This window comes from Phacochoerus africanus, chromosome 9 (genome assembly GCF_016906955.1).
Source record: "Phacochoerus africanus isolate WHEZ1 chromosome 9, ROS_Pafr_v1, whole genome shotgun sequence".
Classification (NCBI taxonomy): Eukaryota; Metazoa; Chordata; class Mammalia; order Artiodactyla; family Suidae; genus Phacochoerus; species Phacochoerus africanus.
The window spans coordinates 80,564,228-80,588,337 of record NC_062552.1 but is presented as its reverse complement, the minus strand read 5'-3'; the positions used below and the strand labels follow the sequence as shown (position 1 = coordinate 80,588,337).

The 24,110-nt window shown below is 35.2% G+C and overlaps 1 protein-coding gene and 1 pseudogene across 1 annotated transcript; both read right to left on the bottom strand.

The window, feature by feature from the left end:
* Positions 1 to 2,976: 2,976 nt before the first annotated feature.
* On the bottom strand, positions 2,977 to 3,918 carry LOC125135903 (olfactory receptor 4K13-like). The gene has a single exon (XM_047796399.1). The coding sequence runs from the start codon at positions 3,916 to 3,918 to the stop codon at positions 2,977 to 2,979; it is 942 nt and encodes a 313-aa protein (XP_047652355.1).
* A 10,169-nt stretch (positions 3,919 to 14,087) lies between these two features.
* Positions 14,088 to 16,663, bottom strand: LOC125136352 (olfactory receptor 4N5-like; annotated as a pseudogene).
* Between the last annotated feature and the right edge of the window lie 7,447 nt (positions 16,664 to 24,110).

The following is a 24,110-nucleotide window of genomic DNA, read 5'->3' as shown; positions in this document are numbered from 1 at the left end:
TGTGAGTTCACCTAGTGTATCAGCCATGTGGACTTTCTGTAAGTGCTTTCCAGAAAAAGCACTGACTCCTGTGTTTTAGTTGATAGAGAGTGAGCACATTTAGAGAAAATGGGTCTATCATAAAATGATGGACTGAGAAAAGCATAACTCTATTAATTTGACTTCATCAATCTGGATTTAATTTGGTAACTAAATGCATTATTCAATTCAGTTTAACAGTGTTCACACAGAGCAAGGTATATAGAGAAAAATCTTTTACTACAAGGGAAAAAGAAAGAGAGAAAAATCACACACACTCATGAGCTAGAACAAGAAGCAGGGGAGACTTTCACTATGGTAATAAATACATGATTAATGGTAATCAACAAGTGATTAGTAAATTTTAGGAGTCAACCATTCTAAAAATTTAGAATTTCACATAGTCCTTTGTAATTATGTTTAATGATGGCTCAACAGTATTAAAGGAAGATCATGGAGGCAATTAGAGTAAACTTTCATGGTAAAATAATGTAATTAAGCAAGTAAATTCTAAAAGCTAACTGGATAGTAATACATGACTGCGGATGATTTCACCTGACTGAGGACTTTCTGTGTTTATTCTTATATGTAACTCATCCATATTTTCTCAATTATAGTACTCCTGAAAAGATTGCAAGGACATGAAGATTGTAAGTATGTGATAAATGTGGTTCCACATTCATTTCCAAAGCCCATAACAGACATTGCTAATAAATTTCTTACTCTTTCTTTCTAACTAAGCCTCAGAATTAAGAAAAAAAAAAAAAAAGTTCCCCAGACAGCCACTAGCAATTAGAATGCCATTAACAAAATAAATAGAAAACATTTAAAAAATATTTCGGCTAAGGAGATATACACTAAAATTTAGTGTAGCATTTGAGGAACTGTTTGAAAGAGAGGAAAGGATTCTTTAAAAATTGAAATTAGGAGCTCCTCTTGTGGCTCAGGTGGTTAAGATCCTGACTAGTATCCATGAGGATGTAGGTTGCAGATGAAGTTCTGATCTGGCATTGCTGTGGGATGTGGTACAGGCCTGCAGCTGAATCTCCAATTTGACCCTTAGCCTGGGAACCTCCATAGGCCACAGATGTGCCCCTAAAAAAAATGAAATTAGATAATATGAGCACCTGCTACCCATCCAGTTGGCAAGGATGGTGGACTTAGAATTTTTCAGAATAAAGCTGAAATTTTAGGAACACATTTTCTAAGGCCAAACTAAACTAGGGAAAAACAAAAACCAGGGGGTAAGAACAAAAAATATGTAAGTGTGATATACTAGGTACATTGTTTTGTAAAGTGAAAGACATTGAAAGAGATGGTTCCCAAGATATTTGCATACCTATAGATTTTTTTCTGTCATTGAAAGGTCTCTTTGAGGTGTTTCCACAAACTCCCAGCTGGGATCATTTCATCAATTTGGGCTTACCAAATTAGCCTACCAGTTATTCTCACTGCTTTTACTTTTGTTATAATTTATTCTGCACTTAGGAGACCTACATCAGACTTTAAAAGTATGTTGAATCTATTCCCACTCATTGTCAAAATCCTTTAAGGGCTCTTTATCCAGGATTCATTAGGCCTGAACACATGGGCCTCTTCCTTTATACACAGTATCAGCACAGGTCTTTCTTCTTTTTATTCATCAACCTTCCTCATAAAGGTCTCTCTTGAGTATGTACAAGTTTTTTCTTACTTAACAATGTCTGTATACACTGGCCTTTCTGCCTGGAAGGCTTTTTCCACTCAAAGCTCTACTTTTTTTTTTTTTTTTTACTTTCTTAATGTTTTGATGTAAATATTTCCTTCTTAAGTGGTTTTCTGACAGCACCAGACTTAACCTGGATGCCTCCTCATAGTTCTCTCCAGGGCAGAGAACAGGTCTGTGTGATAAACCACTTATCTCTGTTGCTTTGGGAAGTATTTTCTAACTAGTAAATATTTTTTAAATGTCTCATAAATGACAGAATTCAGTTAAAAAAACATACTGCCTACTGCAGCAAGATACAATAAGCACTTTATGGACTGACTCTTCACTACTACAGTTTTGTTGATTCTTAAAAAAGCTATTTGGATAATCAAATGTATGTTTGAAATATTTATTTCTAGGAGTATTTTAACATTATCCTAAGGATAATTGAGGCCATAGAGTGCAGAAATATTCTTCAAATACTGATTTAAATCCAAACTCTTCTCTGAAGACTCCGTATAGTTGAAATATTTTAAATACCTATTAAGTTACTACATATAATCAAAAATGAAAATTTATGTTAAAAAATATACTGTGCCATCTTACTAGTTATTTTTACAAATTCATTCACTGGAATATTATACAATATTTGTAAGAGGATATTATGCTTATGTATATTCTTTATTTTATTTTATTTTATTTTATTTTTAGTGGCCATGCATTTTAAACTTTCATCAAGGTTTCCCTGAATTTTAAGACAAGGAAGAAATGGAAATAATTAATGAAAACATACTGATGTATTACACCTATGCTAAGAACATTTTCCATTAGGTATTTTAAATAAAAAATATCGGAGTTCCCGTCGTGGCGCAGTGGTTAACGAATCCGACTAGGAACCATGAGGTTGCGGGTTCGGTCCCTGCCCTTGCTCAGTGGGTTAACGATCCGGCGTTGCCGTGAGCTGTGGTGTAGGTTGCAGACGCGGTTCGGATCCCGCGTTGCTGTGGCTCTGGCGTAGGCCGGTGGCTACAGCTCCAATTCAACCCCTAGCCTGGGAACCTCCATATGCCGCGGGAGCGGCCCAAGAAATAGCAACAACAACAACAACAAAAGATAAAAGACAAAAAAAAAAAAAAACTTAATAATTCCACACATTTCAAGAAAGAAAATTGATATTATTAAACACTTGATTTCAATCATTTGAATAAAACTAAGACTCAACCCTCCTCGATAGCAGAAAACACAAAACAATCATTTGCTCCAGATAATGTTTAGTGGATGAGATAGGAACCAATATGCTGCCTGCTCACTCTCTTGATGGCTGCTTTCATTTCCTGATTTCTCAGAGTATAAATAATGGGATTAAGGAGAGGGGTGATCATAGAGTAAAACACTGAAAGAAACTTATCTACAGAATAACTATTAAACGGGAAGGCATAGACGAAGATAGCGGGACCAAAGAAGAGCGTGACCACAGTGATGTGGGCAGAGAGTGTGGACAGAGCCTTGGAAGATGCACTGGAGGAGTGCTGCCAGATGGTGACCAGCATGACAGTGTAGGAAATGAGCAAGAGAACAAAGCATACCAGGGACAGGAGCCCACTGTTCACAATCACCAGGAGCTCTAGGATGTAGGTATCAGTGCAGGCAAGCCTGATGACCAGGGGAAGGTCACAGAAAATGCTGTCCACAGTATTGGGACCACAGAAAGGTAAACCCACCGTGAAAACCATCTGGCTAGTGGTATGTATGAACCCAACTGTCCAAGAGAGCAGTAGAAGCACAATGAGCACCTTATGACTCATGATAGTCTTGTAGTGTAAGGGTTTGCATATGGCGACATACCTGTCAATGGCCATAGCTATCAGAAGAGACATCTCTCCACCCCCAAAGAAATGCATAAAGAACATCTGGGTCATACAGCCCCACCAGGAGATGGTCTTATGTTCTCTAAAGAAGTCCAAAATCACTTTGGGAGTTGCAGTGGAGGAAAGACATAGATCAAAGAATGATAAATTTGCCAGAAAGAAATACATGGGGGAGTGAAGATGGTTATCAGATATCACAGAGATCACAATGAGGAGGTTTCCCACTATGATGGCTACATAGACAAGAGTGAAGATTGCAAAAAGGAACATTTGAATGTCTTGAGCACTGGAAAGTCCCAGCAAGATGAACTCTGAAACACTCGATGTGTTATTCAGGAGATCCATTCATCCCTCTGCATGAGTTTGTCAGAAGTTGTCTCAAAGGGAAAAACACACAGGAAGTCACAGGGGCTAACAGGTCAGGGAACCTAATCTTTCTTAAGCCGCCTTTTTTTTTTTTTTTTTTAATTCAAGGAAGCAGCCCTTGTAGTCATGCAACTTGCGTGTAAGTATTTTGAAGTTGTAGATATTTCTCAGGATCACAAGACTGTAAAAATGTGGTGGTTTTGGAGCCAACTAAATCAAATTAGTGTCTTGATTAATACAAGGTGAAGTCAGTTAAACATTTGAGAAAACTTGTCTTCCTTCGTGTTTAGCTCCAGATAACAATATATGAGGGAACATTTAGTTTATTACAGTTGCAGAAAAAAGTTTTAGAAAGCATCGGGGAAATAGGTTTTTATCTTTCATGGGACTCAGGAAGTACATTACTAACACAATTTTGTGACATCCTCAGGATGCAGTAAAAAAAACATTTGCCATACCAAAAAAAAAATATTGCTGAAATCACATGATGTGCATTATGCCTCCTGAAGTGAACAAATTAAAGACCCATATTGTTCAAAGTTGAATGTTGAGAGACCTAAGTAGTTTACTGAGATCAAATCAAATTACTGAGGTTTTCGACTTGAATGACCCAGATAGACTCTGATAACTAGAGATGTTCACTTTACCATTGGCCTTACTCTTCTGTTTTGGGATTGGACAAGTGAGTGTATCGCATCTATGCATTCTTATCCTAGTTTTTCAAAATATGATGAAATGATAATATCTATTTGATATTTTGTTTTAATTGACACATTTTCATTTATGTAATGAGTGTATAGAAATACCAAAAGCACTATAATTAAGACTGTGAACTAGTAAGATTACCAAAGTAGTCTTGTTCAACTTTTCTCTCTTAAAGAGATATAAGCAATAAAATGAATGAATCATTTACCATCATGAACCCAAAGAAAGAAAAGGAATGATGTATTATTTATGTAGCATCTCTGGATAGTTACTTCTCTGCATTTTTCCTTAATGTACTTTTGACCTTTAACTTTTTCAAGAATGGAAATAATTCACAGATATTGTCTTACATACTGAAGTAGACTCACCTATCTAAACCAAACTTTAAAAAATATACATAAAGGGAATTAAGTCAGTCCTTGATAGGCATAAGTCCACTTCTTCCAGTACTTCTCTTGTTTATCTGATTTTTGTTCTGTTGGTCAAGCTTTATTCCAGGCTCCATGATCATCTCCAGTCTTTTTTTTTTTTTACTTTCTTCAAAGCCTAGAGTCAGACTTAATGCCAAAATGAGAAAAGAAAATAGCATGTTTTTGATTATCTATGTGCCTTTAATATTTTAATCACACAATATATATTTTAAAGGTACAATATGTCTAGTTAACCATAAAGAATATTTAATTATATGAACTCAGATATGTAAGGTTGCTATCAGTAAGACACACATTTTATTGTAAGTGGCCCATACTCTAACCATGATATTTGACACTATCACTCAGAGTAGCATAAAACTTCTTTCTTTCACATACTAATAGAATGGAAAATGGAAGTCTTTGCATGTGAATCTTCATTCCTTCTTAGTGCTTTGTACTCTCAATGCAAGACAATTATTTTTATCTAAGCTACAACCCTTAGACCTTATGTGTTTTTCTAAAGTGTGCAAGTAAGTAGATTTGTAGGTGCTCATGGACTTAGCAAAGGTAAAGTCGTAGACAAGATGATTTCTCTCAAAACTATGTTTTAGCAGATTATTGTTTGTTTAAATATATGGCTATATTCAGACTATTGTCATAAGATAGTTCACCGTATATTCCTTTTCATAATTCCTATCAAGTGTAATGATAGCATCAATATTTTGTAAGAGAATTCTGATTCTCCAAGCCATGAATCTAATATTTTATCCTTATATCTGTTATCTCTCTTTAAAAATAACTGCATCACTAGAAACAAATATGAAACTTCCTCTACATTTTGCAATAATTTAAAGCATAAAGTCATTCAACCTGATCAATATAAGCAAACAATTAAAACACCTTGAAAACATATCCTTTTCCCTAAGTGTAATTTATTTGCCCTGGATTACTGTATCATTATCTTAATTCCCAGTGATCACAATTACAGTGATTTTTGTATCTGTTTTCCATTTGTATAAAAATCAGTTTTCTCCAGGATAATTTCCTCTTTGCAGCCCTCCTCTCAGTTATTATTTTGGCATTTGAATTTTTTTTTTTTTCTTTTTGCCATTTCTTGGGCCGATCCCGCAGCATATGGAGGTTCCCAGGCTAGGGGTCTAATCGGAGCTGTAGCTGCCAGCCTACGCCAGAGCCACAGCAACGCAGGATCCGAGCTGAGTCTGCAACCTACACCACAGCTCAGGGCAACGCCGGATCGTTAACCCACTGAGCAAGGGCAGGGACTGAACCCGCAACCTCATGGTTCCTAGTCGGATTCGTTAACCACTGCACCACGACGGGAACTCCGCATTTGAATTTTATCAGTATGGACACACTTACATTGTAGATGAAACCAGTATGATAGATGTGGTATATGGGTAGGGTAACATGTCAGGATTATGTAACCTACCAGTTGCACTTGGACTTCAGAAATAACATCAATATGAAATCCTAGATGTTTGGTCTTCATCATCCAATGATTTCATTTTCTGCTTTGAACTTAAAAAGACAAGAGTATATAAAGGTATCCCTTGACAGGAGGAATAAAGGAGAAAATTCATTTGATAGTTTTAGCGTCCTCAGAGACTGGCAGTACAAAGTAATTGGGATTGTTAAAAGAGTTTTTGCCATTGCAGAAAATGAGACTCCATTTTTCACTTCTCAAATTGACAATACCTTAAATGCAACAGTCAATAATGAAGAAGGTGTTGGAAGATGTCGCTAGTGGTGCATTATGGGACTTTTGTATAATGTTTTTTGTTTTGTTGTAGTTTAATTTTTAAAGCAAGCATTGAGAAATATTATATTTAGACAAATATTAACATTCAAGATTATTTTAACTGAACTTTGTTAAAGTCAAAATTTTCACATTTAAATTCAAATCTGTTGAAATGTATCGAGAAATGAAGTAAGATAATTTTTCATCATTTCAATTAAATAATAATTTCTTCCACTAACAATTTGTTATTCTTCTTTTATAACTTAGTAAATTTGTGACTAGATCAGGCTTTTCTTCAGATATACCCATTTTCTTCTTTTTTTGCCAGTTACAACTTGAGTAGGTACTACATACTTTATTTTTACTCATTATGATTGATGGTATGTTTTATTTTATTTTTTCAATAATGATTTTTATTTTTTCCATTATAGCTGGTTTACAGTGTTCTATAAATTTTCTACTGTACAGAAAGGTGACCAAGTTACACATACATGTATACATGGTTTTTTCTCACATTATCATGCTCCGTCATAAATAACTAGATATATTTCCGAGTGCTATTCAGCAGGATCTCATTGCTTAGCCATTCCAAAGGCAATAGTTTGCATCAATTTAACCCCAAATTTCCAGTCCATCCCACTCCCTCCCCTTCCTCCTTGGCAACCACAAGTCTGTTCTCCATGTCCATGATTTTATTTTCCATGGAAAGATTCCTTTGTGCTGTATATTAGATTCCAGATAGAAGCGATATCATATGGTATTTGTCTTTCTCTTTCTGACTTACCTCACTTAGTAGGAGAGTCTCTAGTTCCATCCATGTTGCTGCAAATGGCATTATTTTGTTCTTTTTTATGGCTGAGTAGTATTCCATTGTGTATGTATACCACCTCTTCTTAATCCATTCATCTGTCGAAGGACATTTAGGTTGTCTCCATGTCTTGGCTATTTTGAAAAGTGCTACAGTGAACATGCGGGTGCATGTGTCTTTTTTTAAAGTTTTATCCAGATATATGACCAAGAGTGGGATTGCTGGGTCATATGGTAGTTTTATGTATAGTTCTCTAAGGTACTTCCATAATGTTCTCCATAGTGGTTGTACCAGCTTACATTCCCACCAACAGTGCAGGAGGCTTCCCTTTTCTACACACCCCCTCCAGCATTTGTTCTTTGTGGACTTATTAATGATGGCCATTCTGACTGGTGTGAGGTGGTATCTCATGGTAGTTTTGATTTGCATTTCTCTACTAATCAGGGAGGTTGAGCGTTTTTTCATGTGCTTGCTGCCCATCTGTATATCTTCTTTGGAGAAATGTCTATTCAAGTCTTTTGACCATTTTTCCATTGGATTTTGGCTTTTTTTGCTGTTGAGCTGTATAAGTTGTTTGTACATTAAAGAGATTAAACTCTTATCAGTTGCATCATTTGAAACTATTTTCTCCTATTCTGTAACTTGTCCTTTTGGTTTTCTATTTTCTTTCCTTCTTTTTTTTTTTTTAGAATTCGTAAGGATTTTTTTTCATTATAGCTGGTATACAGTGTTCTGCCAGTTTTCTACTGTACAGCATGTTTTAATGTATGGAAGGGCAACTCCTCTTTCATTGCTTTATTCATTCAAAGCATCCTCTTTTACTTTCATCTTTTTATTCTAAATTAAATTGATTTACTTTCTGAAGTTAAACCAAATTCCACTGTTGTTTTCAATATCACAATATTTAAGTTATAAAGAGCAGAATTTTGAAATTAAATATTGCAGAAAGAGTCTAGGTCCTTTTAAATGTTTGACTACTTTTAGTTAGGACACAACAAAATTTTGTCATCTTTATTATTTCAACTTTTTTGGTAAAATATTTGTGTTAAATGTAATTTTTCATATTTTTTAATTTGGCTCTATACTTAATATAAACTTTTTCCTTAATATGATTGATCTTACTACTATTGGTTTCAATTTACATATTAAGACGTTAGTGGTACCATTGCTGAAATCTAACATCTCATTTTTTTCTAGTACATTCTCTTGTGTGATTTAAGTTTCTGATCCCCAAACATTAATAACATTTTTCCTGCTACTTTTATTGTTTGTTATGATAACTAAAGGTTTAGAGCAATATTGAAAAATGATGATAACTGCTGTGGCAAAACTTATTTTCACAAACATGACTCTCTTCTTTCTTGATGATGAAATTGCATTTTCTTGGGATCGGTTGCCTGTGTACTTCCATGGGGTTTCAAACTCAGTCCAAAAAGCCACATCTCACTAGCCTAGACCAATCCCATCCTCACCATTTTCCTCTCCAGGGTCTATTTAGCCATGAGCGTAAAGCATGTAGCTGAGACTGCTATTGTCTGCCACAGAGCCAGCTCCCATCCCTCATTACTAATAGATACCTGAAGCTCATTTAGAGTCATTGTACAACCTCCCTTGCAATTAGAAGTGGCAAAAACCATGAAAGAAAACAATATTATCAGGTAGCCACTTAGTGAAAATTCTCTATAGGAGCTGACTCATTGCTGAGTTATGCTCTTTGCCTATCCCTAACCCCATATTTTCTCAGGTCTAATTTGGAAAAGTGTTTGTTTTTATGCTAAATTTATAACACTGTAAATATTTACAGTTAAATAATGCTAATTAAATCCTGTAAGTATTTAAAACCGAAGGGAAATAATTAATTACTCAAGTAACACAATGGCTGAGTCACTAACAGGAAATGTTCAGGGAAACCAAATAGCATCAACTGCAAGCTCCCACCACATCTAAGCAGGAAGGAAGAGAAGAGGGCGTCTTACCAAAGCCCAAGAGTGTGGCCATGCATTCATTTTCTTCTTCTTCCTTTACAAATTACCATAAATACCGGGATATCATCCAGCACAAACTTATGATCTCACGGCCCTGTGGGTTCAAAACCCAACCTTGGTCTCTCTGGAACAAAATCAAGGTGTAGACAGGATGATATTCTTTACTGAATGCTTTAAGGGAGAATTTGCTCCAAGAGTCATGCTGTTTGTGGACCAAATTCAGTTCCATGGGACTGTAAAATGACCTCTCCATTTTCTTACTGATTTTCTTTCAGCCAGGGGTTATTCCTAGTTTCTAGACGTTCTGCATTCTTTGGTCATGGCCTCATTCTCTTCAAAGCCGGGAACAGTGGATTGAGGCCCTCCCAAGTCTTTTCATTCCTGGATTCTTTTCTGCCTCATCTATCTTGTTCTCTGCAAGCATGAAAGGTTCAGTGTTTCTAAATGCACATGCAGTTACACTGGGCCAATCCATATTATCCAGGATAATACCCCCCATCTCAAAATTGATCAGCTAAATCACATTTGCAAAGTTATTCTTTGTGAGATCATTATTCTACCCATAAAAGCTTGTATACAGAAATTGAAAATGTGGTGGTCTTTTCCACCAGAAAACCTGGAACCGTGGAAGTGATGCAGAAATTTCAGAGTGACCCATAGAACTACTGCAGAGCTATGGGCTAAGGCAGTATGTGTGTGTGTGTGTGTGTGTGTGTGTGTGTGTGTGTGTGTGTGTGTGTGTGTGTGTTCTTTCTTCTACCCTCCGTTAGTCTACCACTGACACCCATTTATCACTATTTAGTCAGGTGACATAGGGTTTTGGAAATTCCATCTTCATAGATTAGGTTCCTATATAACAGATCAAATTTTGATAAATGAAAATAATGGATTGGAAGGAAAATGGACCTGCGATTGTATTGTAAAGAGAAATTTACCTTGATCATCAGGAGAAGAGGCTAGTACTGCTACTTTGAGTGCTTAAGTAGAGTCATGGAAGATGCAAAAAAAAAAATACAAATTGAAACGTGGAATTGAACTCTTCATAAGAAGCTATTATTAAAAATAAAAAGAGTTACAGAGATTAAAAGTAAAAGGATAGGAAAAGAAAAATTATGCTAATATGTTATTGTTTCACTGATCTGTGATGTATTATTTTACTGTTGCTGCTGTAACAAATTTCTACAAACTTAGTCACTTAAAATAGTAAAAATTTAGTATCTTACAGTTTTAAGTGAGAAGTCTGATACAAGTCTCACTGGGCTAAAGTCATAATGTTGGCAGAGTTGCACTCCTTTCTGGAGGCTTTGGAGAGAATCCATTTCCTTGCCATTTTCAATTAAACCAAAAAAAAGGAGAAAAAGTGGAAATATATAAATAAAAGACATCTGGCAAGAAAGCAAATCTTAATCTAACCGTAATGATAACCTCATTAAATGTAAATTGTCTTTCAAATCTCACAAGATATCTATTTTTTGTACAGTCATATTCAGTGTGTACTCATTTACATGTATAAGCATAGTTGACAAATTATTTATTCTTTCCTTCAAATTAGTATTCCCCTCCAGGACTATTTTCTTTTACCTGAAGAACTGACATTAATATTTATTTAGTGCAAGCTCTTAGACAACAGATTTGCTCATTTTTTTCTGAAAATATTTTTATTTCACTTTCACCAAAAGACTATGAATTAATCTCATTTAGACTTTTAGCTTGGTATTATTTTCTTTCAGCACATTAAAGACATCACACCACTGTGTTCTGGATGCCATGTTTCTGTTATGGGAAAATCTGTCAGTCTTGTTCTTTTCAAATCAACATGCATTTCCTCACCTAGAGACATTTAAGAGTCTTTTATTTTAATCTGTCATATATTTACAAATTGATGTATTTCATCAATCTGTAAACAATCTTGGTAGGTAGCTCTTCAAATATTGCATCTTTCCCATTCTTTCCTTTCCTTCTCCCATTTGGACTTCTTTTTCATCTATGCAAGATATTTTCATTGTATCTCACAAATCTCTAAGGCCTCTTTCTATATTTTTCAGACTTCCTATTTGCATTTGCATTTAAATTTGTGTGTTTTGTATAGACTTAACTTCCAGTTCACCTTTTTTTATTCTTCTCTGTTTGATCTGATTTTAAACACACAACAATTTTTTTTAAATTTCAGATTTTTTTAATTCTAGAATTTCCTTTTAATTCCTTTTATGGATTCCAATTGAAATTCTCTTTCTCTCTCTTACTCTCACACTTTTGTTTAACATATTTACTACATTTTCTTCTATAATCTTGAACATACTAATGGGTATAATCGTAATGTTGTTTTATTTACATTCATATTCTGCAAAATCTCTGCTTATTTTTAATTATCTATTTTTTATATTTTGATAATCTATTTTATGCTTTCAGATATGTAGTGAGTTTTTATTAAAAATTACTTTATACAGGCCCCAGATCATGATACTTTTCTCAAAGAAGATTCATCCTGGAGTACCCGTCATGGTGCAATGGTTAATGAATCCGACTAGGAACCATGAGGTTGCGGGTTTGGTCCCTGCCCTTGCTCAATGGGTTAACGATCCGCTGTTGCCCTGAGCTGTGGTGTAGGTTGCAGACGTGGCTAGGATCCCGCATTGCTGTGGCTCTGGCATAGGCCGGCACCTACATCTCTGATTAGACCCCTAGCCTGGGAACCTCCATATGCCATGGGAGCGGCCCCAGAAATGGCAAAGAAACAGAAAAAAAAAAAAAAGAAGATTCATCCATCTCACTATTAGGTCAATACAGTGGAGGTTAATTCTCTTAATCCACTGTGTCTCCAGTAGGGGCACATTCACCCTACAGAGGACATTAGGCAAAAATGGAGATATATTTGATTGTTTACATCTGAGGAGATGCTACTAGCCCATAGTAAGAGGTCAAGGTACTGCTGAACAATCTGTAGTGCATAGGAAACCTTCAACAGCAAAAAACTGTATCTCCCCAAATGTCAATAACATCAAGGTTGAGAAACCCTGTTTAATCCAAACGGATTTTTTGGGTTTAAGCTGATTTTCAGTCGTCATAACACTAAGACTATCTATGGTTCTTTCATAGACCTCCAGTATTAAAATTGAACCCTGACATATTCTCTAGACTTCTCATTCATTTATGTAAGATTTAACTTTAGAAATAATGGAAGTGGACATAGAGACAACAGAGTGTGAGGCTTCCATTTTGCATGGAGATATCTGGTTATACTAGAGCAGCTCTGGACTGTTATTACCATCATAGGCCATGTTTCAAGTGATGGGATCCTGGAACCAGCAGTCAAAAAAGTGACTTCTGTATCCTCCAACTTCATAATTGCAAGGAGGACAGTAATTCCTTTTATATACCAGTTTGTTGGTAATGTTTTTGAATTTGCTACTGGGCACCACATCAAATTTGACCCTTACAGTACTTTCCATGATTTTGTAAACACCCAATGCCTTGTAGTACCCTCATTAAAAAAAAATAATCAGGACAGTTTAGTTACTAGTCCAGTAATTACTGGCACACCAAACACAAACATTATTGCATTCAGAGTGAAAAGATTTTTGAGTGAACTGAAACTCCTCTCTAAGATTTAAAAAATAACAACTAGAAATCACAACAAAACTCTCCAAAACTTTGAAATATCAAGTTAAATAGTTTCATGAAATTTTCAATGGAATATGACACCTTTCTTTTCTTCCCTCCAGCAAATTAAGAACAAGATCTAGGTCTTTCAATGTCATAAAAATGTTTAACAGAATGAATCTTTCTACTTAATGATATTTTACTATACACAGCCCTTTATTCAGAATCTTGAGGATCTTGCTGAGGGTCAGATAGGAAACATTACTTAATCTTTTGCTTAATACCTTTGAATAGTCTCTCTCTGAAATTTGGATAAATTGAAATTATTGGCATCATCTAAAATACATCAATTTTTTTCATCTACCAATATCTCCAGCTTCAATTCCTCCCACTTTTGCACTCACTAACTACACTACAGCTACACAATTTGTTAGGGCCTTCAAATATACCAAATTCATAAGATCTTTGCAACTGTGTACATTATCCTCTTTACCTAGAATTTTATGTCCTCAGATAATTGCATGGTTCTTTCAAGTCATCTGAGTATCAATTAAAACCACTTGATAAGATTTTGCCCAACAAGCAAACATAAAGTAACTACCAACTACCAATCCAGCTCTATTTTAACATTATGTTTATTTGCTTCAGAGTACTCTCTTCATATATTACGTTTTTTTTTCAATTAATACTTTAACCTATTTTAATCCACTTGAATGAAATGCCACGAGACCTGGAATTCTACCTGTTTCATTCATATACCTAGAATAGTGCCTGGGGATGGTTGGTAAGTACATTATTTGCTAAATGATTGACTGATTCAGTAATAAATAAATAAATAATTCCAAATGAACTTTCTCCTTTCTTGCTTTTCTCATCCTCTATTGCATCCAGCAAACCATATGCTGACTCAATAACCTCCTCATGGAAGCTTTTACTTCCTGGTTGCGAAGAGTATAAATTACAGGATTCATCAGAGGAAAGATTACAGTGTGAAAGACAGAAATGACTTTGTCAGCTGAAAAGGCTCTGAAAGGGTGAGTGTAGATGAAGATGGCAGGTCCAAACATGAGAAACACAGTGATAATGTGTGTGGTGCATGTGGAAAGAGCCTTGTTCTTCCCTTCGGAGGAGAGGATGACTGCATAGGAGGCCAGAAGACCCAGAAAGCAAAGGAGGCTGAGCAGGCCACTGTTGGAAACCATCAGGAACTCCACCACAAAGGTGTCGGTGCAGGCCAGCTTGATGACCTGTGGCACATCACAGAAGAAGTTGTCCAGCTGGTTTGGGCCACAGAAGAGCAGATAAAGAATAAGAGCCACTTGTACAATGGAATGAGTAAAGCCTCCAAGCCACAGAGCCATGAGTAAGGCATAGCAGGCTCTAGGGTTCATGACAGTTGAGTAATGTAAAGGATGACAGATTGCAATGTAGTGGTCAAAGGCCATCAAACAAGAAAGAACATCTCCCCCGCTCCAAGGAAATGCAAGAAAAAGAGCTGAGTGATGCAGCCTCTGTAGGAGATCACCTTCTTCTCAGAGAGGAAGTCCACCAGCATCCTGGGAGCCACGATGAAGGAGTAGGATGCATCCAGGAAGGCCAAGTTGCCCAGAAAGAAGTAGAGTGGAACCGTGAGGCCAGGGTCTGACCTGATGGTGAGGATGATGAGGAAGTTTCCGGGGAGGATAATGAGGTAGAAAATTAAGACTAGAGTGAAGACCAGTAGTTGAGTACCTTGAGACTGAGTCAGACCAAGGAGGATGAATCCGGTTACTACTGTGCTGTTCTCCCTCTCCATCTCTGATCAGTCTGTAAAAGAACAAAGAGCAAAAATATATTTAATAATAAAAAACATTATAACCACCTTTTTGTCTATTCCATAGCTCCTCTCCAAATAAAAACAATGTTTTCCACAGCCAACAGTTTGCTAGCTGAAAACAACTTATGCCCCATAACTCTCCTATGTTTTTAGTTAACTTTCTACTCTTGTATTTCCTGATTCCCTAAGAAACTGTTTTTATAGCCACACTTGCATTCTTGTTTAACCATGTGCTTGTATGTAATTGTGCTCCTATAGGAATCTTAGCTATTTTTGCTAAGTATGTTAAAGATCTCCTGATTAAAACAAAACAAATCATTATTAACTGTGTCAAGTTCCTGTTGTTCTTCTTGTTAGTGGGGCACTGTCTCTATTGCTTAGTTTAGTTGCCGGGATTTAGTCCCCTTCTTCATATCCATAAAGCAAAGAAATTTTGCATATGCTTCTTTCTTTCTATTCCCATAGAATCCTGAGTTCTTTGTTTGCAGATATGCATCTTGTTTTCCATGCCACTTTTTGTTTGTTCATTTGTTTGTATGTTTGTTTTGGCTGTGGCACATAGCAGCTTGATGTGGGATCTCAGTTCCCAGACAAGGAATTGAACCTGGGCTTTACCACTGGACTATCAGGGAACTCCCTGAAATCCATGCCACTTAACATTTTATGTTTATTTCTTTTCTCCCATTCTCATGTGCATACCTTCTATTCTAATGATTCTCAAATGGTGCTCATCACAGAGATAGAGGATAGGTGTGCCTCAGAAGAATATTTCTCTTTATATAATGAATTCCTAAAAATAGCCCCAAACAATGGATCTTACGGGACAGCCTTTTGTTCTAGTCCTATAAGGCAAAGGAGGATTGTCAGTTGTAGGCAAGGATAGAGAACTGAATGTTTTCATCATCTCTAACCTTCCTTCTTGTTTCAACTGATGCAAGAACACATCTGGCACTGAAGACGCATGAGTAGAGAGGGTACCTGTATCCCTCCTCTCTTTCTCAGAGTGCAGACGCACAGCATCCATCCTCAGGCAACATGGAGCAAGCCTAGATTCTGACTGCTCTCAGTCTAGTTCCTGTTTGGGGACCTGATCACCATCCTAGCATCTCACTCCTTAATCTTTCCTAGTTCATTTCCTCTTGTTTGTTTTTTTTATTTTTTATTTTTTTATAATTTCCTATTCTCTTCCTTCTAATTCTACCTTAATACATTCATTTTCTCAATGATTCTTTTTTATATCATCTTTAGGTTCTTTGATGGGATAACATAAAGCATGCCAATCTACATATAATAGGGATTCCAGAAAGGGAAGAAAAAGAAAAGGAGATTGAAAATATATTTGAAGAAATTATGGGTGAAAATTTTTCAAATCTATAAAAGGAAATAGATATCCAGATACAGGAAGCATAGAGAACCCCAAACAAGTTAAACCCAAATACTTATACCAAGATATATTTTTATTATTAAATTTTATTCTTTTATTTTGTTCTTGCAATTTCTCTTCCTTTTCATATCCCTTGCTCTTCCTTCCTTGTTGCTTGCTTCCTTTTCATTCTCTTACTTCTTCTTTTTGTCACATTCTTTCAATCTTAACATTTTTTTTTCTGTTTTGTTCTCTCTACTTACATTCTTCTTCATTATATCCAACACCTGTCTTGCCATTAATTCTGAGATAACATATTTTCTTCTCATTCCATAGTAGAGCTAGCATGGTAGGTGCTTTCTAAGTATTCCCTTAGAATGGATTTTCCTACAGACTGAAAATGCTTAACCAGGCCTTCAGTTCTAAGCCTCTTCTCCTGAATATTATCCCCTTTGAAATTACTTGGTCTCACTCATTAGTTACTTCACTTTCTCTCACATATTTTGTCTGCTTTTAACTCATTCTGATAAAAATGAAATGATTTATCTTTGTGCTCTAAAATAAATCTCAACACCACACTTGGTAATGAAAATGTATTTAATGAAAATTCAAAAATGACAATGTGGTTTATGATACTGTATTGATTCTGTATTTTAAGTTATTATACTAAACTATTACCTATTTTATAAGTTTTGAAAAATATGGATCAGCCTGAAGGATCAAAAATATTTAATTGATACTAAAGTTGTATGTTCAACTTTATTCCGTTGCACAAATCTTCAGTCAGATAATAACTTACACATTAAATGGAATAGTTAAAATAGGTAATACACATTGCTACTGTCCTTTAATATTCCAAGATTTAGACAGTATCATCAATATTATATGAAAAGCCCTGGCCATGAATTATTCTGTCTAATTTAAGTTACTATTTCTGCAATATGGTAACTGTATACGTTTGGGGAACTCATTTAGTTTTTAAATTTTTTTAACCTATAAAGTAGAAATGATAGAGCCACGTTTCTGCTCCACATGGTTGATAGGAAGATCAAATGAGATTATTAGTAGCCAGTTTACATCTACTTAAGCTGAATAGAAACATTCAGTGATTAGACACAGGCTAGTAAAAAATTATAAAGTAGACACCATGTCAGTAGATCTTTAGAAACTACCCTGAAGGTAATTCCACAAGAGATGGTGGCTGCTTAAATCTGAATCATTTCACAATGTGAAATTGTGGCATTTCAAAGAAGTGTCCATATAAAGTTTTCTTATCTAATTCAGCTATGGCTTGTAAATCAAGTTTTTCTTTTTTAATATCCCTAACTCTGAGCCTTATATTGGTTCATGTTAGGACTATATACAAAAGAAAACATTTATGCACACTGATTGTGGAAACCAAAAGATTTGTGAACTTGTGAAGTCAGGGGAAAAATCATTTGTATGATACCCCAATTTAAATCCAGATGGTGAATCACCTAAATCTATTCACATTTTTACTTTTTTTGTAATAGTTGAATTAAATCATACAGCTCCTTTAAGATAATGTTATGGCAAGTGATATATTTGAGTGACAGGATAGAAAGTGCTATATATATTTGAATTTTAGAGCTCACCTTTTCTCTGTCCCTGCCACATTATTCTATTCTCATGCATTTTAAGGCAGCAAAAGTTCTAAACAAATACAGTATTTTTTCTATTTCTTCTTCCTCTCAATTTCTTTCAAATATAAAGAAAGAGAAAATTTTCACCTCACTGGGGAACAGTGCTACTCACAAACAAGCAGCTATTATCTTCTTTCTGATGAAAAGGAGATTAATTATTCTGGAATTTTTTCTTAAATATGTGTTCTTTTGGTGAAACAACATAAATTCTGAAATCTGCTCTACAAGTTGTGATGCAATAGGGGATATGCTTTGGGGTTTTATAGCTACCTTAAGCCTGTAGAGTGCTTCCAGTGGGAATTATTAGAATGTCAGCTAGAACTAGACAAAGGAAAAGACTCAAATAGTTTAAGCATTAAATGTTCAAAGCCAGCTAAGGCCACACAGGTCTTATTAGGTTTTAGAATTTGACATTTCATCAGTGACAGTGACAATGGAATGGAACATATGTTTATTAAGTACAATGAAAGTAGAGAACCTGGGGAGGTTATTTTAGAATCTTACAAAATTCATAAAAGTGATGAGAAGGCATTGATATTTAGTAGGAAGTTAAGTAGCAACACTAAGTCAGTGGTGACTATGTTACTAACTGCGTATTTTTGTGCAGAAGAGTTAGAGACTATTTTATACTCAAAAATTTTCAGGAATGATTCTCCTTAAATAAGAGATCTTCCTGATGACTTATAGAATAGTCTGTCTAGGGACATGCCCTCTTAAATAAAAGAATTTCTCTATTGTGATCTTGGTATTTATGGTTATTCATTTTTTGAATGTGTAGTTCCTGTGTTCTGCTATAGGAAAATGTAGATCTTTTTTGTTTTTCTTTCTTTTTCTTTTTTTTTTTTTATCTTTTTGCCATTTCTTGGGCCGCTCCTGCAGTATATGGAGGTTCCCAGGCTAGGGGTCTAATCGGAACTGTAGCCGCCAGTCTACTCCAGAGCCACAGCAATGCAGGATCCGAGCCATGTCTGTGACCTACACCACAGCTCACGGCAACACCGGGTCCTCAACCCACTGAGCAAGGGCAGGGATCGAACCCGCAACCTCATGGTTCCTAGTTGGATTCGTTAACCACTGCACCACGATGGGAACTCCCTTTTTTGTTTTGCAATTAAATAATGTTACATGGATTAAAAAATATTTAATTGTACAAAAAATCAACTTAGTTTTTTTGCTATACATTAAAAAGAAAGCAAAATAAATGTCACATTAGATTAAAATAAAAAAAAACTTTTACAAAAGAAATGCAGTATATTATATATGATCAAGTATGCTTTTATTCAAATTTGTGTCCAGTTCAGCCACAGAAGTAGTAGGAAGTGTTGAAAAGTGGAAGAAAGAGGTAAAGAGATGAAAATAATATTATTTACAGTTTTTTTTCCTGTTATAATCTGTGCTGAAAATAAATGACTTTGAACATACAGTATTTTGCTTGTGTGAAAGCTTATCTGTGGTATAAATTCCCAGGAAGACAGACAGCTAGAAATATGATAATTGGAAAAGAGAGAAGAGAGGGAGAAAAATGGAAGGACATAATGGAAAAAAAAATAGGAGAAAGTAGTTGACACAGAGAAACGACGCCCACATAGATCCAGGTACCACAAAGGGATGTACGTGGATGTAGAGAAGGGTGGAGCAGGGAAGGGAAAGCGATGAGAAAACTGGAAATGCAAAGTCTTTTGTTTTTGCTTTCTGTTTTTATTGTGTTTTATATAATTACAGACTTCACAGGGATCTTGCTTCTCAGAAGTGATGTGTGAGATAAATTTTAGTTCTTTGAGAGGCCTCAGGGAAGGTGTAGTGCTGGAAGCATGGGTCAGTTCTTTCCCTCCCCAAGGAGAAACTGAGAGTTGGAATTTTTAATTGCTGGGTGATGTTCTATTGTATGGATATAAAACATTTTAGTTTTATCCATTCATGAACATTTGGGAATTTTTTGAAATTAAAGTATAGTTGATTTATAATGCATGCCAATTTCACATTCTTTTTTAAAATATTCTTTTCCATCCTGGTCATTTCTAGGATATTAGATCTGGTTCCCTGTGCTGTACAGTGGGACCTTGTTGTTTATCCATTCTAAATGTAATAGTTTACATCTACTAACCCCAAACACCCAGTCCATCCACTTCCTCCCCACAAGTCTGTTCTCTATGTCTGTGAGTCTCTTTCTGTTTTGTAGATAGGTTCATTTTTGCCATATTTCAGATTCCACATATAAGTGATATGTACAATATTTGTCTTCCTCTTTCCGACTTACTTCACTTAATATGATCATCTCTAGTTGTACACATGTTGCTGTGAATGAGTTAGGGATGTTTTAAGTTTTTATTATTATGGTTAAAGCTACCGTAATCATTCATGTACAGTTTTTTTTTTGTGGATATGTTTTCATTTTTTTGCATAAATATTTGGAGTGAAATTACTAGGTCATGTGTTAACTCTATGTTTAACATTTTGATAAACTGCCAAAATTTTCTTCAAAGTGGTTGCATCGTTCTATATTCCAGCAGCAATACATAAGGGTTCCTTGTTGGCCTTGTTATTATCTGTCTTTTTGACTATAGTCATATTCATGGGTGTGACATGGTTTCTTATTGTGAATTTGAATTGTGTTTCCCTCTTGACTAATGATTTTCAGCATCTCTCCAGATGCATACTGGACCTTTGTGTATCTTTTATGGAGACTTATTTATTTAGATCCTTTGCCAATTTTTAAATGAATTGTCTTTTTATTCTAGAATTATGAGAGTTTTTGTATTCTGGATACGGTCCCTAATCATATGTCTAATATATAAACATCTTCTACTATTCTGTGCATTGTCTTTTCCCTTTCTCCTGACTCTCATTTATGCTGGGGATTTTTTTGTTTGTTTGTCTTTTTTTTTTTTGAGTTATCACTTTTAAAATGTTTCTGTGAGAGTGTGTAGTCTGAAAATTAATGAAAGAAAACCTCAACTAAAATTGGAGTTGGGAAGTCCTGTAAAGGGAGTTCTCCTGCCTACCACACATCCTCAACTACCCAAAGAGGAAGTCATCAGGTACTCACCTGGGTGGAAGGAGATGTACCTTGTTCTCACAAACAGGAAGGGTTGTGGCTCAGTGGGTTAAGGATCCAGACTTGTCTCTGTGGAGGTATGGCTCTATCACCAGTAGTTTAAGGATATGGTGTTGCCACATGTGTCTCAGATTCCATCCCTGGCCCTGGAACTTCCATATGCTGCGAGTTGCAGCAAAAAAAAAAAAAAAAAAAAATCCAAACAAATAAACAGGGAAGGGGAATCACTTTGTTGTCCTAACAAGAGGAAGGAATATTTTCTTCTTGTCCAGCAAGAAGAAAAGAAGAGAAGCTCAGCCAGTGGAAAATGCCTAAGCTCAGACTTCACCTCAGCTTTTACTGTCCTGTAGTTAGCTTTCATTTTTACTTGCATATTACTTTCCTTGTCCTATTCTCCTTACTATAAAAGCTTCCATGTTATGGAACTCCTTAGAGTTTCTCTCTGTCAGCTAAGATTCTGCCTGACATGAATTGTTTGATAAAGCCAAATAGTTCTTCAAATTTACTCAGTTGAATTTTGTTTTTTAACATCTGTTCTCAAGTTACAATTTTTTTTCAGTGAAAATTCTGTTTACTTCTGCCAACTACCTAAACATAACACCTTGAAATTGCGAGTTAAAAGAAAATTCTCACTTGAGATTTGGGACATATAAGAATTTGATTACAAACCAAACAACAGTTAGGGAAGCATTTATTTTCATTTCCACGAAAAATCAAATTTGAGACGCATTTTTTTTCTTTTTGTCTGCTTCTGTTGATCAGGCTTTCTTCTACTTATCTATTTTTTTTCAAAATCTGAGGTCTCAGCCTGGTGGCCAATCAGTCCCCATCCTTATTCAGGCACAAAGCCTTGTCCACAATACTCTCCCAGATTCAAAGTTCTATTAGCAGCTCTCAAGGCAATGGTATTCTGTAGATGTTCTCACAGTAGTCAGTGGTTCAGTGCTGGTTTATTTTCCTGGAATGGAGTTCAAGGTTCAAACTAGGACTCAAGTGTGATCTTTTTACTTGGTTTCAACATGATAATTGATTTAAAAATTATTTTAAATGATTTTAGAGATTGTGTATATTTTGTAACCCAAGGGGTAGGGGAGCTCGAGTCCACTTACTGACACAAAAATCTTACATAATATTTTACCAATGATGTGTAATTCTATCCACCACTGAATGTATACTTTACCTTAATACTGGCTAGGATTCCTTTAATACAGGGTGTGCTATATTGTGAGACTGAGATTTTTTAATTATGTAGAAATAAAACTGAATAGAATTATCAGTCCACAATCCAATCCAGGCCCAACCATACAGCAAATTGTAAGACTACATTCTTTTTTATGGCCGAGAGTGTATGTGTGTGTGTATATATATAATGTCACCTTCTTTATTCATTCATTCATTGATGGACACTTAGGTTCTTTCCTTATCATGGTTATTGGAAATAATGGTACAATGTACATAAGGACATATGTATTTTTTAATTATTGTTTTTGTTTTCTTCAGAAGATTAACCAGAGTGGAATTTCTAGATAATATGGTAGTTCTATTTTTAATGTTATTTTTTTCCATAATGTTTTCCATAGTGGCTGTAGCAATTTACATTTCCAGCAAGAGTACCCTTTTTCCCACCTCCTCACCAAAACTGGTTATTTTGTGTCATTTAGATTATACCCATTCTGATAATGTGAGGTCATTTCTCATTGTGGTTTCAATTTGCACTTCCCTGATAATTAGTGATGTTGAGCATCTTATCTTATCTTGGCCATCTGTTTGTTTTCATTGGAAAAAGTCTTTGGGTTCACTATCCTTTTCTTAAGTTAGATTATAAATGTTCTTTTTTTCTATTGTATCCGTTTTTAAATATAGTTTTGATTTTAACATTTTGTCAGATAAATGATTTGAAATTATTTTCTCCTAGTCAGTAAATTGTCTTTTCATTTTGTTACTGAGTTTCTTTTGCTATACAAAAGCTTTTTTCATTTGATGTTGTCCCACATGTTTATTTTTACTTTTGTTTTGCTTTTGGAGTCAAATCCAAAAAAACTTTGACAAGAGTGATAAGGAGATTACCATCTATGTTTTTTCTAGGAGTTTTATGATTTCATGTCTTATATTCAAATCTTTAACTCATTTTGAGTTAGTTTTTGAGTATGATTGAAAAGTTGTGGTTTAGTTTTTTTCATGTGGCTGTCCAGTTTTACCAACACAGTTTACTCAAGTGTCCTTTCACCATTATATATTCCAGCCTCCTTTGTCCTAAATTAATTGATCATATATGCATGTGTTTATTTCTGAACTGTTTTGTTCCAGTAATCTACATGTCTGTTTCTATGACGATACCATACTTTTTGATTACTACAGCTTTGCAGTAGTGTGGAGTAAGGGATCATGATGCTTCTAGCTTTATTTTTCATTTGAAGATTCCTTTTACTATGTGGTGTCTTTTGTGGTTCCTTACAAATGTTAGAATTGTTAGTTATATATCTGTGAAGAATGCTATTGGAATTTTCATAGGGAGTACAATGAATCTGTAGATTGCTTTGTTTTATATAGACATTTTAACAATATTAATTCTTCCAACCCATGAGCATACAGTATATTTCTTTTTATTTGTGTTCATATTTAAACAGTGTCCTAATGTTTTCTGTGTACAAGACTTTTACCTCCTTGGTTAAATTTCTTTCTGGGTAATTTATTCTTTTTGATGCAATTGTAATATTTTTAAAAATTTTTGTTTCTGATAGTTTGTTGGTGGTTTATAGACATGCAATAGACTCTTTAATATTGATTTTGTACCTTGCAACTTTACTGAATTTTTTTATTCTAACAGTTTTTTTTTTTGCCTTTTTGCCATTTCTTGGGCCGCTTCTGTGACATATGGAGATTCCCAGGCTAGGGGTCTAATTGGAGCTGTAACCGCCAGCCTACACCAGAGCCACAGCAATGCGGCATCCGAGCCGCATCTGCGACCTACACCACAGCTCAGGGCAACGCCGGATCCTTAAT

Excerpts from the sequence above, each read along its gene's own strand:
- LOC125135903 (XM_047796399.1), bottom strand. The coding sequence starts at position 3,918 with ATGGATCTCCTGAATAACACATCGAGTGTTTCAGAGTTCATCTTGCTG.